The sequence below is a fragment of the Mytilus galloprovincialis genome, chromosome 10 (assembly GCF_965363235.1).
Source record: "Mytilus galloprovincialis chromosome 10, xbMytGall1.hap1.1, whole genome shotgun sequence".
Classification (NCBI taxonomy): Eukaryota; Metazoa; Mollusca; class Bivalvia; order Mytilida; family Mytilidae; genus Mytilus; species Mytilus galloprovincialis.
The window spans coordinates 83400667-83425217 of NC_134847.1; the positions used below are offsets into that span (position 1 = coordinate 83400667).

The following is a 24551-nucleotide window of genomic DNA, read 5'->3' on the forward strand; positions in this document are numbered from 1 at the left end:
TTTAGACGATAAAAAAAATCAGCTGAATTTGACGAATCACGCTAATTTTTTTTCCAAAAAATAACGGTAACAATAATTATTTGAGACATCTAACGAATCACTGTAAAATTTTAACAAATTTGACGCTAACGGTAGCCGAAAATGGTCGTTTGACACCTGACGGTAAAGGGCATTACTACTCTCTTTAATTTAAATGTGTTTGTGCTAATAAATATTGTCTATTGTCTATGGTAATGGTTGGCATAAAATTTTATGAAAATATATTCATATTCATAGCCTTGAGTGAAAATCTGATTTTGACAGTTACAAAAAAAATCATGTAACATGTGTAAGCAGTATTACTTATTTAGGTATTTTACACACATACTAGTAGCACAACTTATAAGTCTTCTTCCGATGAGTCGAAGGGGACTGAATTTTCGTTTGCACTTCGTCCTTCTGTCTGTCCTGTCCATCCGTCAGTCTGGCAATTCAGTTTTTTGTTCTTCGTGTTTAAAGATATTGTTTTGATATTTGGTATATTGTTTTATCATGACAAGTTACAGATGAAGTTTGAATTTTCTTCCTGTCTGATAATTTTGTGCAGAGTTTATATGGTTATACTTCAAGATATTGATTGTATATTTGGATTTTATAATTGGTATATATACATGTACTTATTGGTTTTATCATGTAAAGTTACAGACCAAGTTCGAGTTTTGGTCTGATGATTTTGTGCAGAGTTATGGTCCTTGCAAAAATGTTGAAATATATATTATACATTCTTTTTCTAGACCTGTATTTCGTGAATACCACTATAGTGTTTGTATCATCACCACCGGATATAACATATATATTGTAAAATAATACTACGCGGGCCTTAAAACAATTTCTATCGAAAATAAATACACCAATTGTGAGTATTCTGTCTTCAAAATCAAAAACAGTGTACAAAAATAATTGCAGGATAAGGTCAAAACATTTTTAGTGTTTTTAAAGGTCTTTAAATATGATTTGTATTTGTACTCCGCTCGAAACAGAAGTAATTTATAGCTCGTATTTCATCCGTTTCTTAGCATTATACAGAATTATGGTTTGATGTTTCTTGTTTCTCATTGGTATATTTTGTAACGTGTTTCCAAACATATATTTTGTTTTTGTTCACTATTTTGACGTTTCTATTTTTAAAAATGATATTGACACCATGTTTAATACTAAACATAGTCACATTTAGTCAATATCATTTCCATAAAATAGTATCATCGATTCAAATCATTTGTAAGTTTAAAAATGTTGTGCGTGTCGGAAACGTATGCTGGTCAAATATTTAATCACAACCCAAATTAAGGGCTGTTAGAGTTGGAATTTAGGGTCCATAATTGTCATAACTGTTCTTGGTTCGATTTCTGCGTTCACTGTTATTTTTTAATGTTATTGCATTATTTCATGGCTGTACATTTATCTGTCACAATTTATTTTCAAATTTTTTCATCTTTTTAGATTTTTTTTTCAATCATACAGTTTCAAATCAATTCAACTTTGTTATTTCATGTAAGACAAATATTACTGATCTTGGTTAAAATTCACTGTTTGCATTGTCGGATTACGATAGCTAACCACTACTTTTAATCTTTTATTTTGATTTACATTTTCAGAAAAGTTCACTTTCTTTTTGCTTACATTGTATTAGTTTGTGGCATTATGGTGATGAAGTGGGATTATCGAAGTGAACATCCAGATGAGTTCCCTTTTTTGTGTAAAATTTGTAAACACGAGGAAAGAAGATTTAAAAGAGAGGAAGACCAACAGAAACACGATGAAATGACAAAATGCCATGATCCTAACTTTGTGCCTGTAGGTAACTAGTAGACATTTATCATTTTGACTTTGTTTGAGTTATATTCCGTTTGTTATGGTACATGAAACATGTTGTTATCAGAGTTAAGAGCATTGTACACACGTGAGATATTATAAACATGCGTTGTCAGGAATTTTGTAGGTTTAAAAATTGTAATTTTTATATGTGCATTTAATTTGAATTTAAATTTTGTCTAATATAAATAACATATTATGAACAATGATGAAAGTTTTGTAAAAATGGTATAAACAAACATTGTCAGAAATTGAAACTTTATTTGTAATCGGCGTGCAAACGAACAAACTGCATCTTTTCGTAAAAACAAACGGAATATGAGAAAATATAACATCGTTGCCACAAGTTAGTTGTTTCTGTTTAGTATTAAATTTATATTAAGATCCGTTTTGTTACATCTTGTGATCAATTTTTTTTGGCAATCGCCAATGGCAGTCAGCAGGGTTAAAGAACATCAGTTGTTCAACCTTTTAGTCAAATGCGTTTTGTTTAAATATACTTTTTCACTTTTACAACGAAAGGAGTAGGTCCAGTAAGACCCCTTTTTGGCCCCAAAATATAGCAGTTTTACAAAGTTGATAAAATGTAAACTTTTAGATAAATTTCGGACAGTAGAATGCTTAAGCTACATAAATATGGGTGGTTTTTGACATAACAATGCACAAATATCGAGTACTAGCACCATGAAGTCTTGCTAAGTTACTGAAATCTTCACAATTCTAGCATTTTAGTTAAATTTAAGACGGTATTCGTGTAAAACGAAAGTGGCCGCATTCGTGTTCATCCTTAATATTGAAATGTAAGTTGTATTTTATGATAATAGATAACATATATAAAGGTTGAGGATGAACACGGATGCGGCCACTTTCATTTTTGACAAAAACCATCTGAAAAGTGACATTTTTTGGCATATTTGGAAGATTTTTCATATTTGAGCTTGAATCGGATCGTTTTTAATCACTAAATCAGTTAAAATCTTTCACATAAACTAATTGATTCAAACGAAATAGACACTTAAGTGTTTAAAAAGTGGTCAAAATCTTTCGTCAAATGAACCTGAAATTTGAGGCCAAAATCGGTCCTTACCGGACCTACTCCTTTGTTTTACATGCACACGTATAAAAATTGCGGTTCTTATCCAACGCAATCATAGGTTTAAACGTAGTTTTCAATTTAGACTCGTTTATAATTATAATATTGATATACATGTAATTAATTCATTTGATATTTAAAGAATCAGTCTGAGCTATTCAAACTCTTTTGTCATTAATTATTAAACAGGTCCGAAGAAAGCAGACACGACGAAAGAGAAAGAGGAAACAAAAGAAGTCCAAAGTCAACAAAATAATTGATTTGAAAGTTTTACCGGATGAAAATTATAGACAAGAGTGCAAGGCTGTTTTAAAACGAATCGGAACTATACTGAAGAAAAACGTTTCTCAAAAATATAGACCCGCAGAAGTTATTAAGGTATCAGTTTTATATAAATCATTAATTCCTTCATTTATTTGTGTTGATGTATATCTTTATTTTCTATGTAATGCAGTGACAAGGATATTTTTGTCGGCGTTTGCACACAAAGTAATAGTTTTATTGCCGGAACATTGTCAAAACCAAAGGATTATTTTGGAGGGAGAAATACATTTGCTTGTGGTAATAATCGAACCTAATGGTGCATAAAAGAATTTGTATATATATTTATCTGACCTCCTATACATTTCTAGGAATATAATTAGTTAAAAGCATCCGCGTGGAGACCGTGTATATTCCATATTAGGTGAGTAGGGAGGCGAGGCTTATTTCAATACACGGTTAGTAGTTGAATTACAACTTTGGCACTACTTGATTACTTAAATGTATTGCAAGTTCTGTTCAATATTGTTATAACAAGGTTGTTGATATTAAATTGTTATTGTTGACATTATTTGTTTTGTGCAGACCAATGAAAGTAGGTTCTTAAAATTGAACGCTTAAACACTTTAATATAACAATAAATAGTTATGGTATGCTTGCAAATAAGACAACTTTTAATTAAAATATTTGGTATGATAAATTCGTTACATAGTGTTCTAGTGACCTAATACGATATATACGGGGTCAGCAGATTCCATATGGGATGAGAACGGCGCTCTCATCCTACATGGAATTTTCTGACTCTATATATATCGTATTAGGTCACTTGAACACTATGTAACGAATTTATCATACCAAATATTTTTATTAAAAGTTGTCTTATTTGCAAGCATACCATAAGGTTTAAACGTTGTTTTCAATTTAGACTTGTTTATATATATATATTATATATAACTCGTCTACACATCAACCCAACAATGTGAATAGATCTTTAAATTTGCTTTTGCAATTTTTTGTTCTTCCTTCGCCGGCATTCATGCTACTTAAATATGGTGACACTAAATCGCCTGCACTGTACCCGGCGCGCTAGACCACCACCCGACCAACTGGGCTTCAAAAATAAAGCTTTCGGTGGCCGGGTGTTACCTTTCCTCGTCAGTTTTAATCTAGCGTCGTAATACTGTACATGATATATAAGGCATGAAGATGGAATAGTTACAGATCAGCTGAAATATCTATAGTAAAGGATCCTACAAATTAATGTAAGATACAGGCACAGAAATAATTATATTTATAAGTACGTCTGAACCACTGACAACTCTACAACAGATTTATCCATTGGATCACCAGTAGTGATGTTGATACATGGTTGTGTACATTATGTTTATACAACTCGTCTAAATATCAACCTAACAATGTTAGATCTGTAAAATTGCTTTCGCAAGTTTTTTTGTTCTTCCCTCGACGGGATTCGGACCCATGCTACTGAGATATCGTGACACCAAATCGCCTGCACTGTAGCCGTCCTGCTAGACCACACGACCACATGGGCTATATATATATAACAAGTCAAAAAGGGTACAACCTCACCAAAAAATAACTATAAAATGAACAAATATTAGATATTTCGGATAACAGATATCCTTCTTCGGTAATAGCACGATGTCGAATGAATCATGTCAATATATTCAAATTTAGACACTATTAAAATCTTGATAAGTTTATACAATTTAAGCGGACACCACATACGCTGGTACAATTTGAAAATTTCCAAACACGGCGCAAAGATTAAAAAGATATGCCAAATAAAAATAGTTATTTGCGATGTGAACTGGCACAACTCTAAATTTCCAAAGGTTGTGACAGTTGAGATGTTATAACTGCATGGAGAGCAGTCCTCAAACAAAAAAATCAAAAATACCTTGACCGATCCAAGTTGGTACAGAGTATAAAACATTTTTGAATTTTTTGTTTTTTTTTATTTTTGACTTTTTTTTTATATATATATATTATTAGTTACATAGTGTGCTAGTGACCTAATACGGTATATATGTTGTCAGTAAATTCCATATGGGGTGACTCCATATATACCGTATTACGTCACTAGCACACTGTGTAACGAATTTATCTTACCGACTATCTTAACGTGTAAAATTTAGACTAGTGACCTACTAAAATGAGCTAGTCTTCAATACAGTTAGCATTAACATGATTAAGAAACTACTTCCTTTGATCAGATGCCAACAATGACAACTTGTTAGATTTAAACGTATTTTATGAATTTATTTTACTTTATCATCACTTTCTTCGTCTGTTGATTCTTCTCAGTACTGTTTTTTTCTAAAGGGACGTAACACCACTACTAACCGTGTGTAAAATAAGCCCCGCCTCCCAACTAACCTAATATTAAATATACACGGTTTCCACGGGGACGCTTTTAACCAATCATATTCCTAGAAATGTATAGGAGGTAAGATAAATCAATAGATTGGCTTACAATATAATTTTAACACGGTATTTAGTATGTAAAATATAAGAATGTTTAAAATATTTACAAAATGATGAAAATAAACGCAATATTTCGCTAGACTAACAAGCGTTATCAGGCGTGCATCTTTCCAGGTGAAATAGGATGTAGATGATAAGAAACATTTGCAGCTCAATGTATATGTTGCACTTGAATTTAGCTGCCTTGAAAATAATACATAATTAGGCTGGAGTTCAAGATTTTTACAAAATTGGTAATTGAAGTTAACAACATCCATTGGCCGATATAACAGGATAAAAAGGACGTTGCTATTATATTGGATAAATTATAATTTCTTGTATGTGTTATACAGGAATTCATGGAAACCACCAAAGAGTTAACATGATAACTTGGAGTCATTCATTAATTTCGTGAGATCTGATATAAAGTCCTGTATAACAAATAGCTTTGAAAGCGTTAAAAGATCAAGAGGATATTGTAATAAAACCTGCCGACAAAGGGAGCGCTGTGATTGTCATGAATAAAACAGATTATATAGCAGAGGGAAATCGCAAACTTTCAAACTCCATTTTTTTTTATAAACAATTAACCACAGATCCAACACTAAATACTATTCGAAGGATCAACACCATCTTTCAAGAGATGTTCGACAAAAAGCATATAGGCTTGGAACACTCGTAGTGAAAAAAATCCTTCTACTGAGTGCCTTGTTACACTTCTGAAACTAGTGCTGGAGAATAACCACTTCTCTTTCAATGAAAAACACTATCTCCAAATAGACGGTACTAGTATGGGCACACAAATGGCCCCGTCATAAGCCAACATATTTATGGGCCAACTTGAAAAACGCCTCTTGGTTAGTGCTCCATACCAGCCTCATTATGGTTCCGTTTCATTGACGATATTGATTTCAAATGGACAGATTCACAAGAACATCTTAATGAATTTTCTAGAATATTGTAACTCTTTCCACCATTCAATAAAATTTACATGTGAATCATCTATGGAGAAAATAAACTTCCTCGATACTACGAGTTACATCAAGAACGGAACCATGATAACGGACCTTCATACCAAACAAACGGACAAACATCAATTCCTTTCTCCTAAAAGTTGCCATCTTAAACACTGCCCACGTGGTATTCCATTCTGACAGGCATTGCGAATCAAGAGAATATGCTCTCCTGGAAATACGAAAAAATGCTAGACTTGGACAACTACGTAAACATCTAGTTGTTCGAGGATACAATAAAAACATCATTGATAGCGCTTTTGAAAGAGCAAATATAACTAGTCGCCAAGAACTTCTAGAGTACAAAGATAAGAATAAAGTAGCTAACAGAGCACCCCTTGTACTCACTTACCATAATGATTTTAAAAATGTGTCATCCATTGTTCAGAAGCATTGGAAAATTATAGAAAATGATTCAAATCTAAAAAAAAGTATTTTCCTCACCACCAGTCATTGCCTTCACAAGACCTAAAAACATCCGTGAAAAATAAGTGACATCTGTATTAGAAAAGCAGTCTACTCCATCTCCTGGTTGCTACAAACAATGTGGTCGAATGAATTGTTTGTGTTGTAAAGCTGCCAATACAATCAGTTCTTTCATCAGCTCCGTTACTAAACAAAATTATACCATCTACTCAAATTCCAGCTGTAAAACGGAGAACTCAATGTATATATTAACATGTGACACTTGTGGCATTCAGTAATTGGGAGAAACAATGGACAAAATTAATATTCGGCTCAATAACCATCGTTCATGGTACAAAACCAACAAAAACTGTCCTCTCACAAGACATCTTCGTTCAACGAAACATCCTTTTGAAAATGTTGCTTTCCAAATCATAGAAGTCAACACCGAGTGGGACACCACGGCGAGAAGGAGAAGAGAAAACTTTTGGATCTAACAACTCCACACTTTTGAACCTGATGGTTTGAACGAAAAGGACGAGAAAAGATACAGGAAAGATAAAGAATAATTTAATACACATCATCGTCCTTTTTATCCTGTAATATTGGCCAATGGACGTTGCTAACTTCAATTGCCAATTTTGTAAAAATCTTGAACTCCAGCCTTATTATGTATTATTTTCAAGGCAGCTAAATTCAAGTATACATATACATTGAGATGCAAAATTTTCTTATCATCTACATTCGATTTCACAAGGATAGATGCACGCTTGATAAAGCTAGTTAGTCTAGCGAAATATTGCGTTTATTTTCATCATTTTGTAAATATTTTAAACATTCTTATATTTACATACTAAATAATGTGTTACAATTACATTTTTAGGCAATCTATAATTTTATTTGTGTAATTGAATTTATCTCTGTACTGATTAATCCCATATATTTGTATTTCATGTGCTTCTATTTATAGGCACTTAATTATCGAAAGCAAATTTACAGATCTAACGTTGTTAGGTTGATGTTAAGACGAGTTATCAATACATATATATATATATATATATATACATATATATATATATATATAACATTTCGGTAATGCTTACCCGATTAATCCTAATATTCGATGATGACGTCAAATTTTCTTGATGTCTTTTTAATTTCCTATTATGGGACCCTGTCTAATGACATCAATTATAAAGAACACATATTTTTGCAGATTTTTCTTTAAAAGGATTGCTATCGTATTAAAATCATTAATGAAACAGATTCTACAAACAATATCGTTGAAAACGTTATAAATTATATCCATTCGAGAACGTTAAATTTTCAAATATAATATGCGATCACTGGACTAAAACACTAAAAATAGTATAAAGAAACAACAAAATACCTCCAGGTATCTGATGTAATCAATACTGAACTCAACTAAATCAAAATCTTTAAGCATATTTGATTTTAAACATGTTTTATTCATTTAGATACGAAAAGGTTTGAGCAACAGGCACAGCCTATAAAAGCTCTCTCCATATTACATGCACAAGGTATATTTGAATTATAACATCTGTATTTAAAATAATGCAATATTGTGGAACATGCATGCTACTTATGAGCACACACAAGCAAATATATGTTTACAGTCACTGTGTTACTTACTAAATTCAAAGTATAGTTAAGTATATAGGCAATTACTGATAATTTATTCTAACCTTGAAACATACAAATATCCTTTATAAGTCATTAGAGCTTGCTTAGTGGATTAAATGAACTGATGTTGAAGTGGAGGAGAAAAAAGTAAAAATTAAAAATAAATGAATTTTAAACAAAACGTTGAGTGTCACTGATATATTTCTGAACAGATTTTAAAATAGCGATATTCATATCATATGAAAATAATCTGTTTCCAAAAAGTAATAATTTAATAATTATGTCAACATTATGAGCAATGGAGTAAATGGAATCAAGAAGGATCTGTCTTACATCATTGTACTTAGGGCAAATAAAAAAAGAAATGTTGGTTATCCTCAACAGGGTGATTACAGTTTGAACAAAAAGTGTTCCCGGATAAAAACTGATTAAACAAATGAGATTTTAGGTTGCTAGCATTATTTCTGAGTTGACAATGACTTTTATTAAGTTTCCTTATTAGTAGGGTGCCCAATCAACAAATTTGATCAATTTGCCTTAACGGAATAACACACGGCTATATTTTATATCATTGGAAAGAGGAGAACAAACCTCATCGAAATACCGTTGTCGTCGTTGTCTGTCGTGGTCACGTTTTTTGTAAATCAGGGTCAAAAGTCAAAGCATAAATTCCAGAAAAATGCAAAGTCACATTTAGATAGCTTGTTTCTCCTACATATATGCGTTTGGAGCAAAATAAAAACGACTTATTTATAGACAAATATCCTTTGTTTCTACATTAAGAACTTGTTTTATATTTTTATCGCCAAAAATGACTTTAGATTGACTTTTTTGCATATATGGTGCAAATTTGAAATTTTCAAACAGCTGTAAAATAACAGTGACCTAGACTTATTTCAATTTCTAAATTTGAAATTTTTGTATTCAATTCATTAAAAGTAAGATCCAAAGATGTTTTTCAGATCTGAACTTTAATAATTTGTTGAAAACAAAATGTGTTTTTCACGTCTTTTGATAGTAAGGTGTTAGTCAATTTCTAGGTAAATATCAAATTTCTGTTATTGGGTGTGAAAGAGTATGTATTAATGATTTGTTTCGAAATTTGTGTAACATTAACGTCAATCTTGGATGAATATAAAGCTCTGTTGATAGCTTTGCTTTACAAAAGTAAACATTAATGCAAACGGAGAAAAAGAGGGGGGGTAAAGTTATGAAAACTAATCGTCTATTAAACATGTTAAAACAGGTAACACACCCAAATCCTACATATACAGATGACTAAACGAGCAACAATTGGCTGTAATGTTTTCAAGTATTTCAAAAATATAATAAGGGTGAGGGTTATGTACAGCAACGATGAAATTTACAAACAACTGCAAAAGGCGTGGGAAACCAGAGGGACATTTAAAACTTATAATAAAAATGTAGACAAGCTGTCAACAGCATGGCAAAAACACGAAAAAAAGGGACAAATGCAAATAGAAAATTATGATCGAAGCTAGTATTACCTACTACGTTCTATGGTCTCCTGTAGTTAAAGCCCATCAACCACGTCAAGGTCAAAGACCGTATGGCAGATTTTTGGTTGTTGTTGGGTTTATTTTTTACATATGTTTCCAAAGTAGATTGATTATTACTATATTTCCCAAGATTTCAAAAAAAAATGAATAGATGTCATATTTATTGTTTAGAAAATATTATGGACTGCTTAACTTTCATTCGATAGCTAACAATGATTCATAACGTACAAATAGAAAAATTAAATATTATACATCTACATCTTCGGCGTCATCAATCGGTTTAACTCCAACCAGACCAGTATTTATATTTTGCCTGACATGGGTATAAATCTGTACATGCTATATTTTTTTTCGAAGCAAATACAAACTATATCTTGCAGAAATGTATATGACATCTGTCCTTCGAGATAGAATCATAGCTCATGCGTATTCTGCATGGAGGGGAAGTAATGAACGCATAAGCTCAGAACATCTCTATTTTGCGACTTTTGCGAAGAATAGCATGAAAATTCATGCGGATATCTACTTCATCGGGCGTACAAATAATTTTTAAAACTTGATTAGTCCTCCCGAGCAGATTCAGGGTCCTTTGAAGAACTAGCTAGATAGATGACTTCCTCATGTATCATAGTAACTGTTGATATTCCATGATGCTGAACAATTTATACGCCAAGAAACCTTATTAAGGTCAGCTGGTTCTCACTGACTCAAAGAAACTTTTTCCAGTTAGCAATTTGATTACCTTCTATATATGACCTGTAACCTTCCCTTTCATGAATGTGACCTACCGAATTAGACTATTTACCGGATTTGTAATCACATAAGCAACACGACGGGTGCCACATGTGGAGCAGGATCTGCTTACCCTTCCGGAGCACTTGAGATCACCCCTAGTTTTTGGTGGGGTTCGTGTTGTTTATTCTTTAGTTTTCTATGTTGTGTCATGTGTACTATTGTTTTTCTGTTTGTCTTTTTCATTTTTAGCCATGGCGTTGTCAGTTTGTTTTAAATTTATGAGTTTGACTGTCCCTTTGGTATCTTTCGTCCCTCTTTTACAGACGACCCAAACTTGATTCAGCTTTAAAATAACTGCAGTTGTGTCTGCTAGTGTAAGATGTACAGCAAGAATGATGGTACAATATTTTGTAATCATCAGTACGAAGATGGTCTAGGTCTGAAGCATCATGCAATATACTAAAATATACATGGTCTTTCTGTGCTCCGGTCTCAGACCCCCATTAAAGCTTTTGTTTGTGCTAATTTCTCGCATATTTTTAAAATAAGCAATTCAGTAAAAGAACCGTGACTTATATCACACTTATACCATTGTATTGCATTCCTACTTCGTTTAGGGCTTGATGGGCATAGTTGAACAGGACTGTGAGTGTGTGCCATATTCCGGTTCTGAAACGTGACCGAAGGATTTGATTTGTATATTACAATTATAACAAAACAATCAATTCAAAAAAACAATTAAAGTAATAAAAACCAACAAAAAAAATATTTCCTAAAATAAAACTACGATCTGAAAACGAAGTGGACTATTCAAAACATACAAATCGGTCATACAACAAGCAAAAAAAAAGAAATGAAGTTAGTTATAATTGTCCTAGTTAATGACCTGATAGTGTAATCTACAAAACGATTAACGGCACAAGAAATGGCGTGTTTGAATCAAGGCAAATTATCACTATATTTGTGTTTTAAATTGCTATTTTCTTCTCACCGATTAACATTACACGAAAGATATTTAGCACAAATATGAACCATGTCTTATTGATGTAATCAGAGTAGGAATCCCCTGAATGTAGCACGCAATAAATTTTCTTTCGTTCAAAATTAGGTAAATTTTAACTAAAAAATAGTCTTACTAAAATCATGAAATACTTATACTTATATTATATAAATCTTTTCAGTTTTCATTATATGATAAATTTAATTTAAAAGCTAAATGATAAGTATCATTTGAACAAATAACACAGAAAGCAATAATTTTATTTTTCGTGTTGAAGATAGCCTGTATAAGGAGGTATTTTTGGGTACCCTAAGAAACCAAAAAAAAATGAAAAATGTGACCACTGTAGCTTACGACGACATTCATGATTAGAAAATATAATAGTTTTCCAAAAGTTTGCATATAAATATAGCCGTGTGTTATCCGTTAACTTAAACTCGTTAACTAGACGTCTTTTTCGATACTGGGCACCCTACTATTAACCAATGTACAATAAATCAAAATCAAACAGTTCATTTTAAGCACACTGCGACTACAAGAAATGTAACTTAAATAAATCATTATAAATAAATGACTACTTTTTCACAATAAAAGGTCTTGGTGATGGTGGGTGGGGGTGGGTTTTTTTTACAGGCTAGGCAGTAAAACAACAAGCACGAGAAACACAAGCCAAATTCATACGATACATAGAATTCGCAATGCTTCTTTCGTCTAATGGAATAAATTGTAATCATAACAGGTATTCTAAAAACAAATACATGTGCTTCCGTACTATTTTTAAATATATGTCTTATTTGTGATGTTCCCAGCACAAGAAAAGTATGGTGATGAATTTTCATGTTCTTAGAAAAATCTGGACTTTTTTATATAGTAAAAGAAATTAGAATTGCAAATACAAATTGAGTTGATTTTATGTGATATTACATTTTACCCAGAAGACCCTGACAGGGAAAAAAATACAAGTCCCTCAATATATTTCAGGCTGGATCTACTGGAAAGGGGACTGCAATAAAGGGAAATTCAGATGTAGATATTGTATTCTTCTTGCCTGAAAGTAACTTCAATACGGTTAAAAGCATGATTTCCGAACACACAGATATTTTAAATGAAGTCGAAGAAACTCTCACAAGCTCAAAATACATTGTTATTGGAAGAACTGCTAAGGCTTTGCAATTAAGAGTGAAATGTCATGAGAATGGTTCAGGGAAATCTCATTATATCGATGTTGATGTCTTGCCTGCTGCAAATTTTGGAATATTAGGGACAAAGTTTGAAAAAGGTAAACTTAATATGTTACCAAACATAGATTATACCCCATCATATTTATACAAAGATGTGTTTTATTTAGATGTATTTCTATTTATATCCATCTGATAAGTTACTATAAAAAAAGAAGATGTGGTATGATTGTCAATGAGAAAACTCTCCAAAAGAGACCAAAATAACACAGAAATTCAAAACAACTTTTTCAACTGATTATTATGATTCGTATTTGAGTTGTACTGTTACACTACTGACCCAGGTTTGGATGAAGCTTGAGATTCCTCTAACATGTTTACCCCCGCCGAATCATGTAATTATATGCCTGTCTCAAGTTAGGAGCCTGTAATTCAGTGGTTGTCTTTTTAAAGTGTTACATATTTGTTTTTCCGTAAATTTTTTGAACATAAAAAGGCCGTTAGTTTTCTCGTTTGAATTGTTTTAAATTTCTCATTTCGGGCCTTTTATAGTTGTCTATGCAGTATGGGCTTTGCTCATTGTTGAAGGATGTATGTTGACCTATAGTTGGTTATTTCTGTGTCATTTGGTCTCTTGTGGAGAGTTGTCTCATTGGCAATTATACCACATTTTCTTTTATATATATTTAGCTACATTAGGTCAGCAACCATTTGGTTTAGTAAACAGTGATGTTAAAGTACATCTGTCAATGGTTGTGTCTGTTTAGAAATTTTGTTTATTCTTTATCTAGTATGCTTGTTGTTGTTGGTAAAGTTACTTATATGTTTAAATAATCTTTGGGCCTTATGTAGAGCGATGAAACGGTATATCAAATAGGACTGTAACGCTAAATGTTAATGTTTGTTGTAGATGAACTTCAAGAAATATACGAAAAAATGAAAACCGGTCCCGTCTTGGAACGGAAGTTTTATACTCCATCTTTAACAAAACAGCAAAAACTGTTTGTGAAAAGAGACAGACCTGAGACCTTGAAACGGTTGATTCGATTTGTTAAATACTGGAAAAACACAAGTATTCAGGTTAAGGTATGTACAATAGTACTATACTCAGCTAAAATTGTCTACATAATCATTATTAAGTATTCTTTTGGTCACCAATTGTGGCCCTTTAATAGCTGATTTATTCCTGTATTGCTATGAAACTCAGCTTATGACGCATCTAATTAGTGAAACATCATTTTTGCATTTGGCTGACACATTCAGCAACACCTACCATTATCCTGATGATATGTTTTCGTTAAAATATCCAGATGTCTCTAAATATTGATATATTTCATCTATACAAAGTAAATGTGGCTGTACCTGTTAAAAACTGATTAAAAAAGGGTTTTCACACCCTAAATTTTACTGTAATATTGCACCAAAAGCGCGATGTAAATCATTAAATTAAATCCAAATTATAAAAAAAATAATATTAACAATTTACAGGGCATGACTTGTTTTCGATAATATGAAGCTTACTTTCGTGTGTATTTTAGTCTTAACGCCATCTAAATAACGATCGAGTTGACCTCCGAAGACCTCCGATTGTCATATAAAAGATATAAACATAAATATATATTTGTTCCCGAACTTTAAGTTTCCGTAACAAAATTTTATGAAAACTTATTCTTTTATTTGTCTTTTAGAATGTTACTTTAACTGTTTTGTCTATTTTTGGTGATGTCCGTTTGGCCTGACTTTGTACTTGTGCATCCCGTCATTGTGTTAATGTTCTATGATATTTTTGTTATATTCTTGTCTTTCAGTTTTGCTATTGTGTTTTGTTTATGTGCCTTTTTAAGTTTCTTTGATACAAATGACGTAAATTTAACTGTATTTAGATTGATTTTGGGGCAATGTATCACATTGGTCCACATTGAAGTTCATCGGGTTTTAAATTAAAGTTTGTTTTATTCCATCATAAATTGTATGCATGGGGTTTCTTGATATTCTATTCCAATCATGTATTTATGTTATTGATTTCGGGTCATGATTGGTAAATGTCCAATTTCAAATTTTGTCAGTTTTTTAGAGAAAAAAAAACACATTTATTTTGTGTAAAAACATTGCTATATCAAATGTTTAATCGCAATCCAATTTCAGAGCTGTAGTGCGCAATTATAAGACTTGTTTATTAAAATAAGTATCATTGTAAAAAAAATAGATTCTAAAGCATCAGCAAAATTATGTATAGATATAGTTTAAAATGTAATGTTCATTATTAGAAGGATTTTTAAATATTAAAAAAATAGTTTTATTATAAAAATTGATATTTTTGAAATTATTTTTTTTCTATTTGTTTAGTAAATTGGTTAAATAACTTCCGTATAAACATGTTAAATGAATTTTCAGAATGCTATATATTATTTTTATATTTCGATGTCTAGTACCCTCTAAAACTTAGCTAAAATTTCCATTAATTATAAATAAACAAACACAATTTCTGGTGTTCTTGGCATGGCTATGCTGAATATTATCATGTATTTAGATTTTTGATATTGGACCATAATCACCGTGTAGAACGCCACATCTGGGGTGTCGGCTATGTTTGACACGGGATGGCAATTTCGAAGCAAAGAAAAACTATCAAAGGAACTGAAACATTATTTATTTCCTGCAACAGAAGCAGTCGTTTTCAGTGCTCTGTTTTCTCAAACACCTCTCCATAGTTTTCCGTGTTGCAGATTTTGAGGCTTCATAGGCACATTTCTGGATAAAAACTACTTTAGACGACTTCCCCCCGTATCATTTACATATAATTGAATTCATATCATGGAATTTAATCAAATACCAGCTTCTTACTTAAAATTAGTTGGTTTTAAAACTTGTTTTTCATCTTTTTGAAGTGAGTTCTTTTTTGCGGCGTGCACGAGTGCTTTTGCTTCTGTAGCAGGAACTAGATTATGTTTCAGTTCCTTCTGTGCAATACTTTATGTGGTACAAAGAATTCTAAAAGACAAATTATGATACTTGAACTTACTTTGATAGTTTTTCTTCGCTATGAAATTGCAAAATCGTGTCAAACATAGCCGACACACCGCATGTGGCGTTCTACACGGTGATAATACAGGTAAAAGTCTAGATAGGTGCATTGAGGCCCGGTTTTGACACAAGAAAATGTAATGTTTGACACTTTATTGAAAATTAAAACAGTATGTTTTAAAATGCATGCCGATTTTCATTTGACGACGTCATAATGTGTACTGTGTGGACAAAAAATGATAAACAATTCAGAATTAATGCAATCAGTTTTTCCATTGTGGAAACATCGTGTAAAAAACAAAATAATTTAAGAGAAGCTTTATGTTAATTACTGACTTAATCTTACCAAATATAAGGTTGTTTCTTAGTTGCACACATACTTTTCATATCTACAATTTACTTTAGATTTAATTAAAAAAAAAGAAAAATCAAGAAATTTTACAAAATATGCAAATTGTGTCATGGTTTGTTGATATTGTTACTAGTTCAACGTAAAATTTGTTTCAGTTTTTGGAAACCTTGTACCTTAGTCTTTTTAAGACAAATTCAAAAATATAAATTATAAATTTAAAATTTGCAGTAAATATTTGGGCCAAATTAGTCCGTATTGCCCCTACTCTTTTCAATATTTTTAGTTTGAAGACATTCGTTCTATGTAAAATAATATCTGTGTTGTGTCCAAAAATTAATCACACTTTCAATTCAGACCTGTATTTTCAAACTTAAAGGAGAAGGTCCGGTATGGTCCGATTTTGGCCTCAAAATTCAGGTTTATCTGACGAAAGATATTTGACACTTTTTAAACACTTAAGTGTCTATTTCAGTTGATTAAATAAGTTTTTGTGAAATATTTTAAATGCTTTACTCATTACAAACTCTCCGATTCAAGCTTGAATATGAAAAATCTATCAAATATGCCAAAAGTTGTCACCTTTTAGATGATTTTTGTCAAAAATGAAAGTGGCCGCATCCGTATTCATCCTCAACCTTTATACATGTTATGGATTATCATTAAATACAACTTACATTTCAATATCAAGAATGAACACAAGTGCGGCCACTTTCATTTAAGACGAAAACCGTCTAAAATTCAACTAAAATGATAGAATTGTGAAGATTTCAGTAGTTTAGCACGACTTAATGATGCTAATACCCGATGTATGTGCATTGTTTTGTCCACAACAGCACATATTTATGTAGCAGAAGCATTCTACTTTCCAATAAATAGTAAAAGTTTACATTTTAACTATTTTGTAAAATTGCTAAGACTCTTTCATCTTGCAATAGTATAAGGTAGATTCATGGTATACCGCCATGTTGGATTGTACTATCGCAGTTTACAATCAATATAGTTATTTGCCCAAATCTGCACATTTGTAGAAAGATGTGCAATTTTATTGGTTAGACTGTTGATTATTTGGAGAAAACTTGCAGATGTATTGCATTATTCAAAATATTTAAACAAATATCAAGCATTTGTGTATTAGTATAACTTTTTCAACTAAGCCATTTAAGGGGATATAACTATTTTAGTAAAAAAATGTATACTTAACTGATAGGTAAATTTTTTATTTTACTTGTAGCAAGGAAATAAGTTCGATAACACCATTTTGTATTTGTATTTTCTTACAACATACTAGAACACACCCGTGATATCGCGGGTCCGTCACTGAATTAAAGTAACTATATAACTATGCGTAAGCCTTATTTTAGTATTGGTATTGTCATCTGATAAAGTCAAGCAGATTATATTAGTAAGATACACAGTTTTCTCTGCTTTCAAATCTTTCTGTTTGAGCCCGTCGACCTGGAACTTATTAATTATTGGTAATATTAATTATTTGGAAAACAAAAGGTCCTGGAATAGAGTATTTTTAATCAACAGCATTGTCCTATATTAGTTATTTAAAATAAAGTTGAATTATTTGATTCGCTGTTTTACCAATTGAAAACTGTACCTATTTCTAGTATCCGTATTGTTATCTTAGAAAGTCATTCTTCGTACAGATAATGTAATGGGAAAACGGTAGTATTTAATTTTCCCAGCATTAGGTTGGCCTTTTGTGTACCCAAGGCAGGTGAAGGAAGTCAAATTAGGAGCGCTGTGATTGGATGTAAGGGTACAATATATTTTTTATTTATCTATGAATAACTGCAGTGTGTATATTTACAACATAAATTTTGAAACCTATTGAAATATTTTCTAGAGAATTATTTAAAAAGACTTGCAAAATTTCATAAATTTGGTGCAAAATGACGGTGGGCATGGATAACATAAACAAGCTCCGTTGGAAGTTGGTCATGATACTATTTGGCTTTAATTTTTAAAACACAATAATAAAGTACTAACACAACATATAACTGTTTTATCCAGGTTTTTATCTTAAAAAGTTGTAAATTTAGAAAATGTTAATATTGTCGCCTATGGCAGAATAAATAGTACCGTTTTCCCTAATAGGTAACAGGGGAATACAATATTGGTATCGGTATCGGATTCGACCCGGAACTTTTTAATTATTGGCAATATTAATTATGTAGAAACAAAAGGGCCTGCAGTGGTGTAATTTTTAATCTACACCATTGTCCTATATTAGCTATATATAAAGTTGAATTCTTTGATTTATCGTTTTTAGCCGATGACGGCTGACAGATTGGACCTCGTTATTTTAGTATTATAGATTATAAAACATATCCTCTCAAAATTTATTTCAAAATTCTATCTCAAAGATTTCTTTTTATTCACAAGAATGTTTTTTTTTATTCATTCTAAGCTAATTTAGGTTATATTCACCGACCCATTCTTTTTATCATTTTTTTAAAAAGAGCATAGGAACATCGCCATTTTGGCAAATAATATGAAAATTCTATCTCGGGAAAGAAAGATAAGTAGTTATCAATAGCCTTTAACTTTACTTTGAGCTATACAGATGATGTTCTCTGACTGTATGTATTATTAAAAATTTGGTGACTGTTCAACGCATCTATCCATTCGAACTCGAGATACAAGAATACAACAGATACAACTTAGTCTTCCTAATATCTTGACTTACATCTTCAAATTGAAAATGAGGGTCGGTTGAAAACAAAACTTCACGACAAAACAGATAATTTCAGCTTGCCATTGTAAACTTTCCATTTCCGTTTCCGTTTCACGAATGTGACCTACCGAATAAGACTTCACCGGGTATGTATTAACATGAGCAACACGACGGATGCCACATGTGGAACAAGATCTGCCTACCCTTCCAGAGCATCTGAGATCACCCCCATGTTTTGAAGGGGTTCGTGTTGTTAAGTCTTTAGTTATCTATGTTGTGTCTTGTGTATTATTATTTGTCTGTTTGTCTTTTTTCTTTTTTAGCCATGGCATTGTCAATTTCTTTTCGATCTTTGAGTTTGACTGTCCCTCTGGTATCTTTCACCCCATTTTTTCAAACTTAATATTAAAGTCCTGCGGATTTTTATTTAGTTTGTGAGTTAATCACATCGGTGTACACATCAATAACATCTAGAAATTTGTTTTATCCAATAATGAAACTGTTTGATAATCTTATCATATGTATACATAGAATAAAGAAAGAAAATTTGGGATGAAAATCAGCTCTTATCGTGTAAAACCCCATCACACTAGGACCACGATCTCGCTACGACCTTCAAGGTTATGAAAACTATTGGAATTCGTTTTAAGATCGTGGTGGTTGTCGTAAATTCGTACTTAAAAAGGACGAGATTTCAATATGCTAAAAATGATCGTATTGTTACAATAGATAAAAGGTGGAAGGTCGTTGTAACGACGTAGACATGTTGGCATTTGGGAAGACATTTGAAAAGATTTCGTTGCGTTCTGACTAAGAATTCACTGCGACTATCCCAATTTCTCTACATCTTTATTACATTTCTACTACGAGATTAAATTTATATGATTAAACTACGACCAGGAAGTAAATAAAACGCTGCTACTATGCGCTACTTACTACGATACGACAAAGTCCAAACTACGATAATTGCACGACCTCCTTCAGTTGATATAAAATGGACACACATAGGCAAACGAATATCACAGTCAGTGACAACGTAGGGGAGTCGTGGTTTGATTGTTGTAGACTCGTGTTAAGATCGTACAGACATTTTGCACCTTTCTGACTTTGTCCTTGAAATTGAAACATTTAAAATTAGCTTACCTCTTTTAATATTTCATCTCTAGAATCCACCATCCTCTTATAGCTTTGAATTGCTATTGATTGATTTATGGCAACAAGACAATGAACCAGATAGCTTCACTATTGAAAATGGACTACGTCGAGTTATGGAACAATTGGTGGATTATGAATCTATCAAAGTGGAATTTTTCGTGTTCTATTATGAGAGCATGAAACAAAAGTAAGCTTAACATATAACAGATTACGAATAATCAGTAAAACATACAAATACTATCTTAAAACATTTTAAAAGTAAACAAATGTATGAAAAAAATGAATGACTTATTTCAATACTACCTAAACCATCCATATAAATTCTTAACATTGAATGATTCTGTATGCAAGATCTAGTATTAACATTACTTCATACAACATGCTTATAAAAAATGCATCTTATATATTAACGTAATGTGTCTGTAGTGGAATCAACACATCCATAGCAAGTTTTTTTCTTTCTATAAGCCCCAGTCACACTGTCACGTTTCGACAGCTAGGTGTTAGAACGTATAGAAAAGCTATGTTTCGAGTATTTCTTTTTTTCATTTTGTAACGGTGCGTACGTTTTACTAGGTTATGTAACGTTTTGATACGTTCGTCTACGTATTGTAATGTTTTGTTAGGTTTTTCGATAAATATGACGCTCATATCAAAATAGTTATAAAGCAAAAGAAGTACAAAGCTGTAGAGCATTGAGGATCCAAAATTAAAAAAAGTTGTGCCAAATACGGCTACGATAATCTATGCCTGGGATAAGAAAATCCTTAGTTTTCCAAATATTCAAAGTTTTGTAAACAGGAATTTTATAAAAATGACCACATAATTGATATTCATGTCAACACCGAAGTGCTGACTACTGGCTGGTGATACCCTCGGGGACGAAACGTCCACCAGCAGTTAAGTCGGTCCAGTTGTGTAAATAGTTAACAAAGGTAACAGGATTATAATTTAGTACGCCATACGCGCGTTTCGTCTACATAAGACTCACCAGTGACGCTCATATCAAAATAGTTATAAAGCCAAACAAGTATAAGGCTGAAGAACATTGTTAAACCAAAATTCCAAAATGTTGTGCCAAATACGGCTAAGGTAATCTATGCCTAGAATAAGAAAATCCTTAGTTTTCGAAATATTCAAAGTTTTGTAAACAGGAATTTTATAAAAAAAGAAATGACCACATAATTGATATTCATGTCAACACCGAAGTGCTGACTACTGGGCTGGTGATACCCCCGGGGACGAAACGTCCACCAGCAGTGTTGTCGACCCAGTTGTCAAAAGTACGTTTTCGCTCGTTTTTCTATTGTTTGTACGTTTATTCTACGCAGTATCACGTGTCACTACGATATGATTATTGAACTATGAAACGGCAAAATTATAAAAAAACATTGTTGTGACGTCATTCAATTGTTTAACCTGTTCTTTATTTCAGTGAATGGACTATAATTTACCTTTAAGAAACCATTATATTACCTTTAGCTGTCCAATATTTTTAAGAATAGCCCTTTTCTTTCTTAAAAATATTGGACAGCTAAAGGTAGTATAACTGATTCTTAGTTCCTACTACGTTTTTATTTTTAGTCACGTTTGTATTGTACAGACCAATAAGAACGGGATCAATCCACGCATAGCTACATGTACATATATCGCCGTTTTGATTACGGATCGATAGTATTCGCTACGTATATTGCCGTTTCACTACGTTTTAAAAACGTAGCAAAACGGGATAGCCGAAACGTGACATTGTGACTGAGGCTTAACAGTAGTTTCTAATTTGGTGAGCTGTTACAAAACAATCCAAAAAAAAAAAGAGAACAGCTCCTACTGTTCGGTAGGTTTATTAAAAATATAGTAGACCACTATAAACCATATATTAACATAACCATTTTACTTAAAAGTTATTATAAGAGTTGTATTTAAAGTAAAATGGTTAATATTTTTTGTATGATTTAATATCAAACTATTTCCTATGAAACTAAAATTATTAAATTCACAGTTTTTATATATGATTTCTAAAATATGATATTTCTTATGTCAGTTGATGATATTTTTAGGCATAAGGAACCCTATATAATAGATCCTGTCAACCCTTACTCAAATGTACTTGATGTAACTCATTCTGATTGGCATGCTGTGGAACGTTACGCCAGAAAATTTCTCGAACGGGCAGATATGAAGAAAGCTACTAGTGGATTTTGTAGCTAATAAAGAACTCAGAATGCAGACCAGGAACTGTTGTTTCTCGAATTATGGTTTTGATTTAGTTTGAGCATCACTTAATACACTAATTAATTTAACGATTAAGGAACATATAAAACATTTCAACTTGACTATATTTACACATTGGTTAACATATCTATACTTAATTTGTTGGTATTGACATTGTAATGATTTTAACAAGAATGTTATCCCTGATCTGAGCAATTCAATTTTTAAAACCAAGATTTGAGTTAGAACGGAAAGACACTTTTATTAGGTTAAAGGTCCATTTCAACATTCAAGTATATTGCTTAAGTCCTTAACGGAATACAAAAGAGAAACAGGGGAGGTATTTTTTTCGTGATGGCAAACTGTGACATATCGGAAAAGGATGCATTTTAGAGTGGTCATTTGCTTGAAAACGAGTACATGGACCTCTCTTTTTAAAAATGACATTTGACTTTATACTATATGAAGATTATGTTTACCATTTTTTACGAAGAAAATCACGGATAATTCTTTTTGTAATAAGATGACCATACAGCAAGAAATGCCGATTTTGTTTTTCAAATCTTGATCCGACTGTCAGTTGTGATACAGGGGATCGTTGATAAGATGTACCCATACAGGGTCAATTCAAAGCAAAGTATCTTAAGAAGTGTTCTAAAAAATATTTTATGATTACATGTAGAACAATCTTAGGACAAGCCTATGAAGTGTATGAGACTGTAAATCAAAGCTTTCTTAAGATAGCCATATTCAGTATGGTATTGTGACAATTTTAGTTGTATTTATAATCTATTTAAAAGCATCCGTTCGTCTTTTTCATTGTATGATGTATGTAATTGTCGTTAATAAATAACCCAATGACAATTATAGTATTTATAATAATATTATACAATAAAAACAAATACAATATACAAAGTTGTTGAATATATATAGTTTATGAGATAACAACCAATATATTTCAACTGTCGTAAATACAATATCATCCCTTTTTTCCAGAATGTAAGCTACCTAATTCGACTAATCACCGGGGGTTGTACTTATATGAGCACCACGAAGGGTTCTTAGCATAGAACATGATCTACTTACCCTTCCGGAGCACCTACATTTACTCCAAGTTTTTGTTGATGTTACTGTTGATAAATCTTTTGTTTTATATGTCGTGTTTTGTTTATTGTAGTTTGTCTGTTTTTCTTTTTTTCTAGCCATGGGGTTGTCTATCTTTGACTTACTGGTTTGAATGTCTTTTTTAACAAAGGAAATGTTTTTTCGTCTTTCTTTTGTATCGAAATGATTCGTGATAATACAACTGTTACTAGACAAGGTCAAATTCTGTCCAGTTCTGGTCTGGTCACCATTTGTTTGTATTCCAAATCCTAAAGTGTACGGTAATATTGTACTAAAAGTGCAGAAACAAACTTATTAATAAAAGGTATCTTGCCAATGATGTAATTAGATCTTTGAGTATAGTTAACATTGGTTAAAATGTAGATATTTTTATCAGCAAATAAAACATAATCAAAATTGTATTCTTTGCAAACGTAATGCATTCACACTCACGTTATTTTTTTATATAGAGTTTCACTCCTAACTATCATACTGCCTGTCGATAATTTTCTTTTTTGCATTGCACAAGGCATGTTTCTTTGTCTATCTAAATTTATGACGTTAAAATACTAAATCCCTTTGATATGTTTTAGTAGACTTTAGTCTCTGATGGACGAATTTTTTTTTAAATGAAATATTTATTATAAATTATTTTCGGCTTTTAACTAGCTTTTAGTAACTGCAAATCCTTTTGTGTTAATTTAACCATTGACAAAATTTTAAATGTTTTTTATGTTATTTAATGTTTACTTATTTAAAATTATGTCTCGTCTCTCTATTTTTAATATTTACCAGCTTTGATAATTGTTTAGTATGACTTTAAATTTTAACT

At 31.7% G+C, this 24551-nt stretch overlaps 1 protein-coding gene across 1 annotated transcript; it reads left to right on the plus strand.

The window, feature by feature from the left end:
- Window positions 1–1639: 1639 nt before the first annotated feature.
- LOC143049397 (2'-5'-oligoadenylate synthase 1A-like) lies at window positions 1640–22742 on the plus strand. Its single transcript, XM_076223053.1, has 6 exons — window positions 1640–1833; window positions 3134–3322; window positions 12991–13288; window positions 14098–14273; window positions 20416–20591; window positions 22462–22742. The coding sequence occupies exons 1-6, from the start codon at window positions 1681–1683 to the stop codon at window positions 22610–22612; spliced, it is 1143 nt and encodes a 380-aa protein (XP_076079168.1). The 5' UTR covers window positions 1640–1680; the 3' UTR covers window positions 22613–22742.
- Window positions 22743–24551: the final 1809 nt, after the last annotated feature.

Excerpts from the sequence above, each read along its gene's own strand:
- LOC143049397 (XM_076223053.1), top strand. The coding sequence starts at position 1,681 with ATGGTGATGAAGTGGGATTATCGAAGTGAACATCCAGATGAGTTCCCT. Across the intron at positions 3,323-12,990 it reads GACCCGCAGAAGTTATTAAG|GCTGGATCTACTGGAAAGGG; the intron begins GTATCAGTTTTA and ends AATATATTTCAG. Across the intron at positions 13,289-14,097 it reads AGGGACAAAGTTTGAAAAAG|ATGAACTTCAAGAAATATAC; the intron begins GTAAACTTAATA and ends TGTTTGTTGTAG.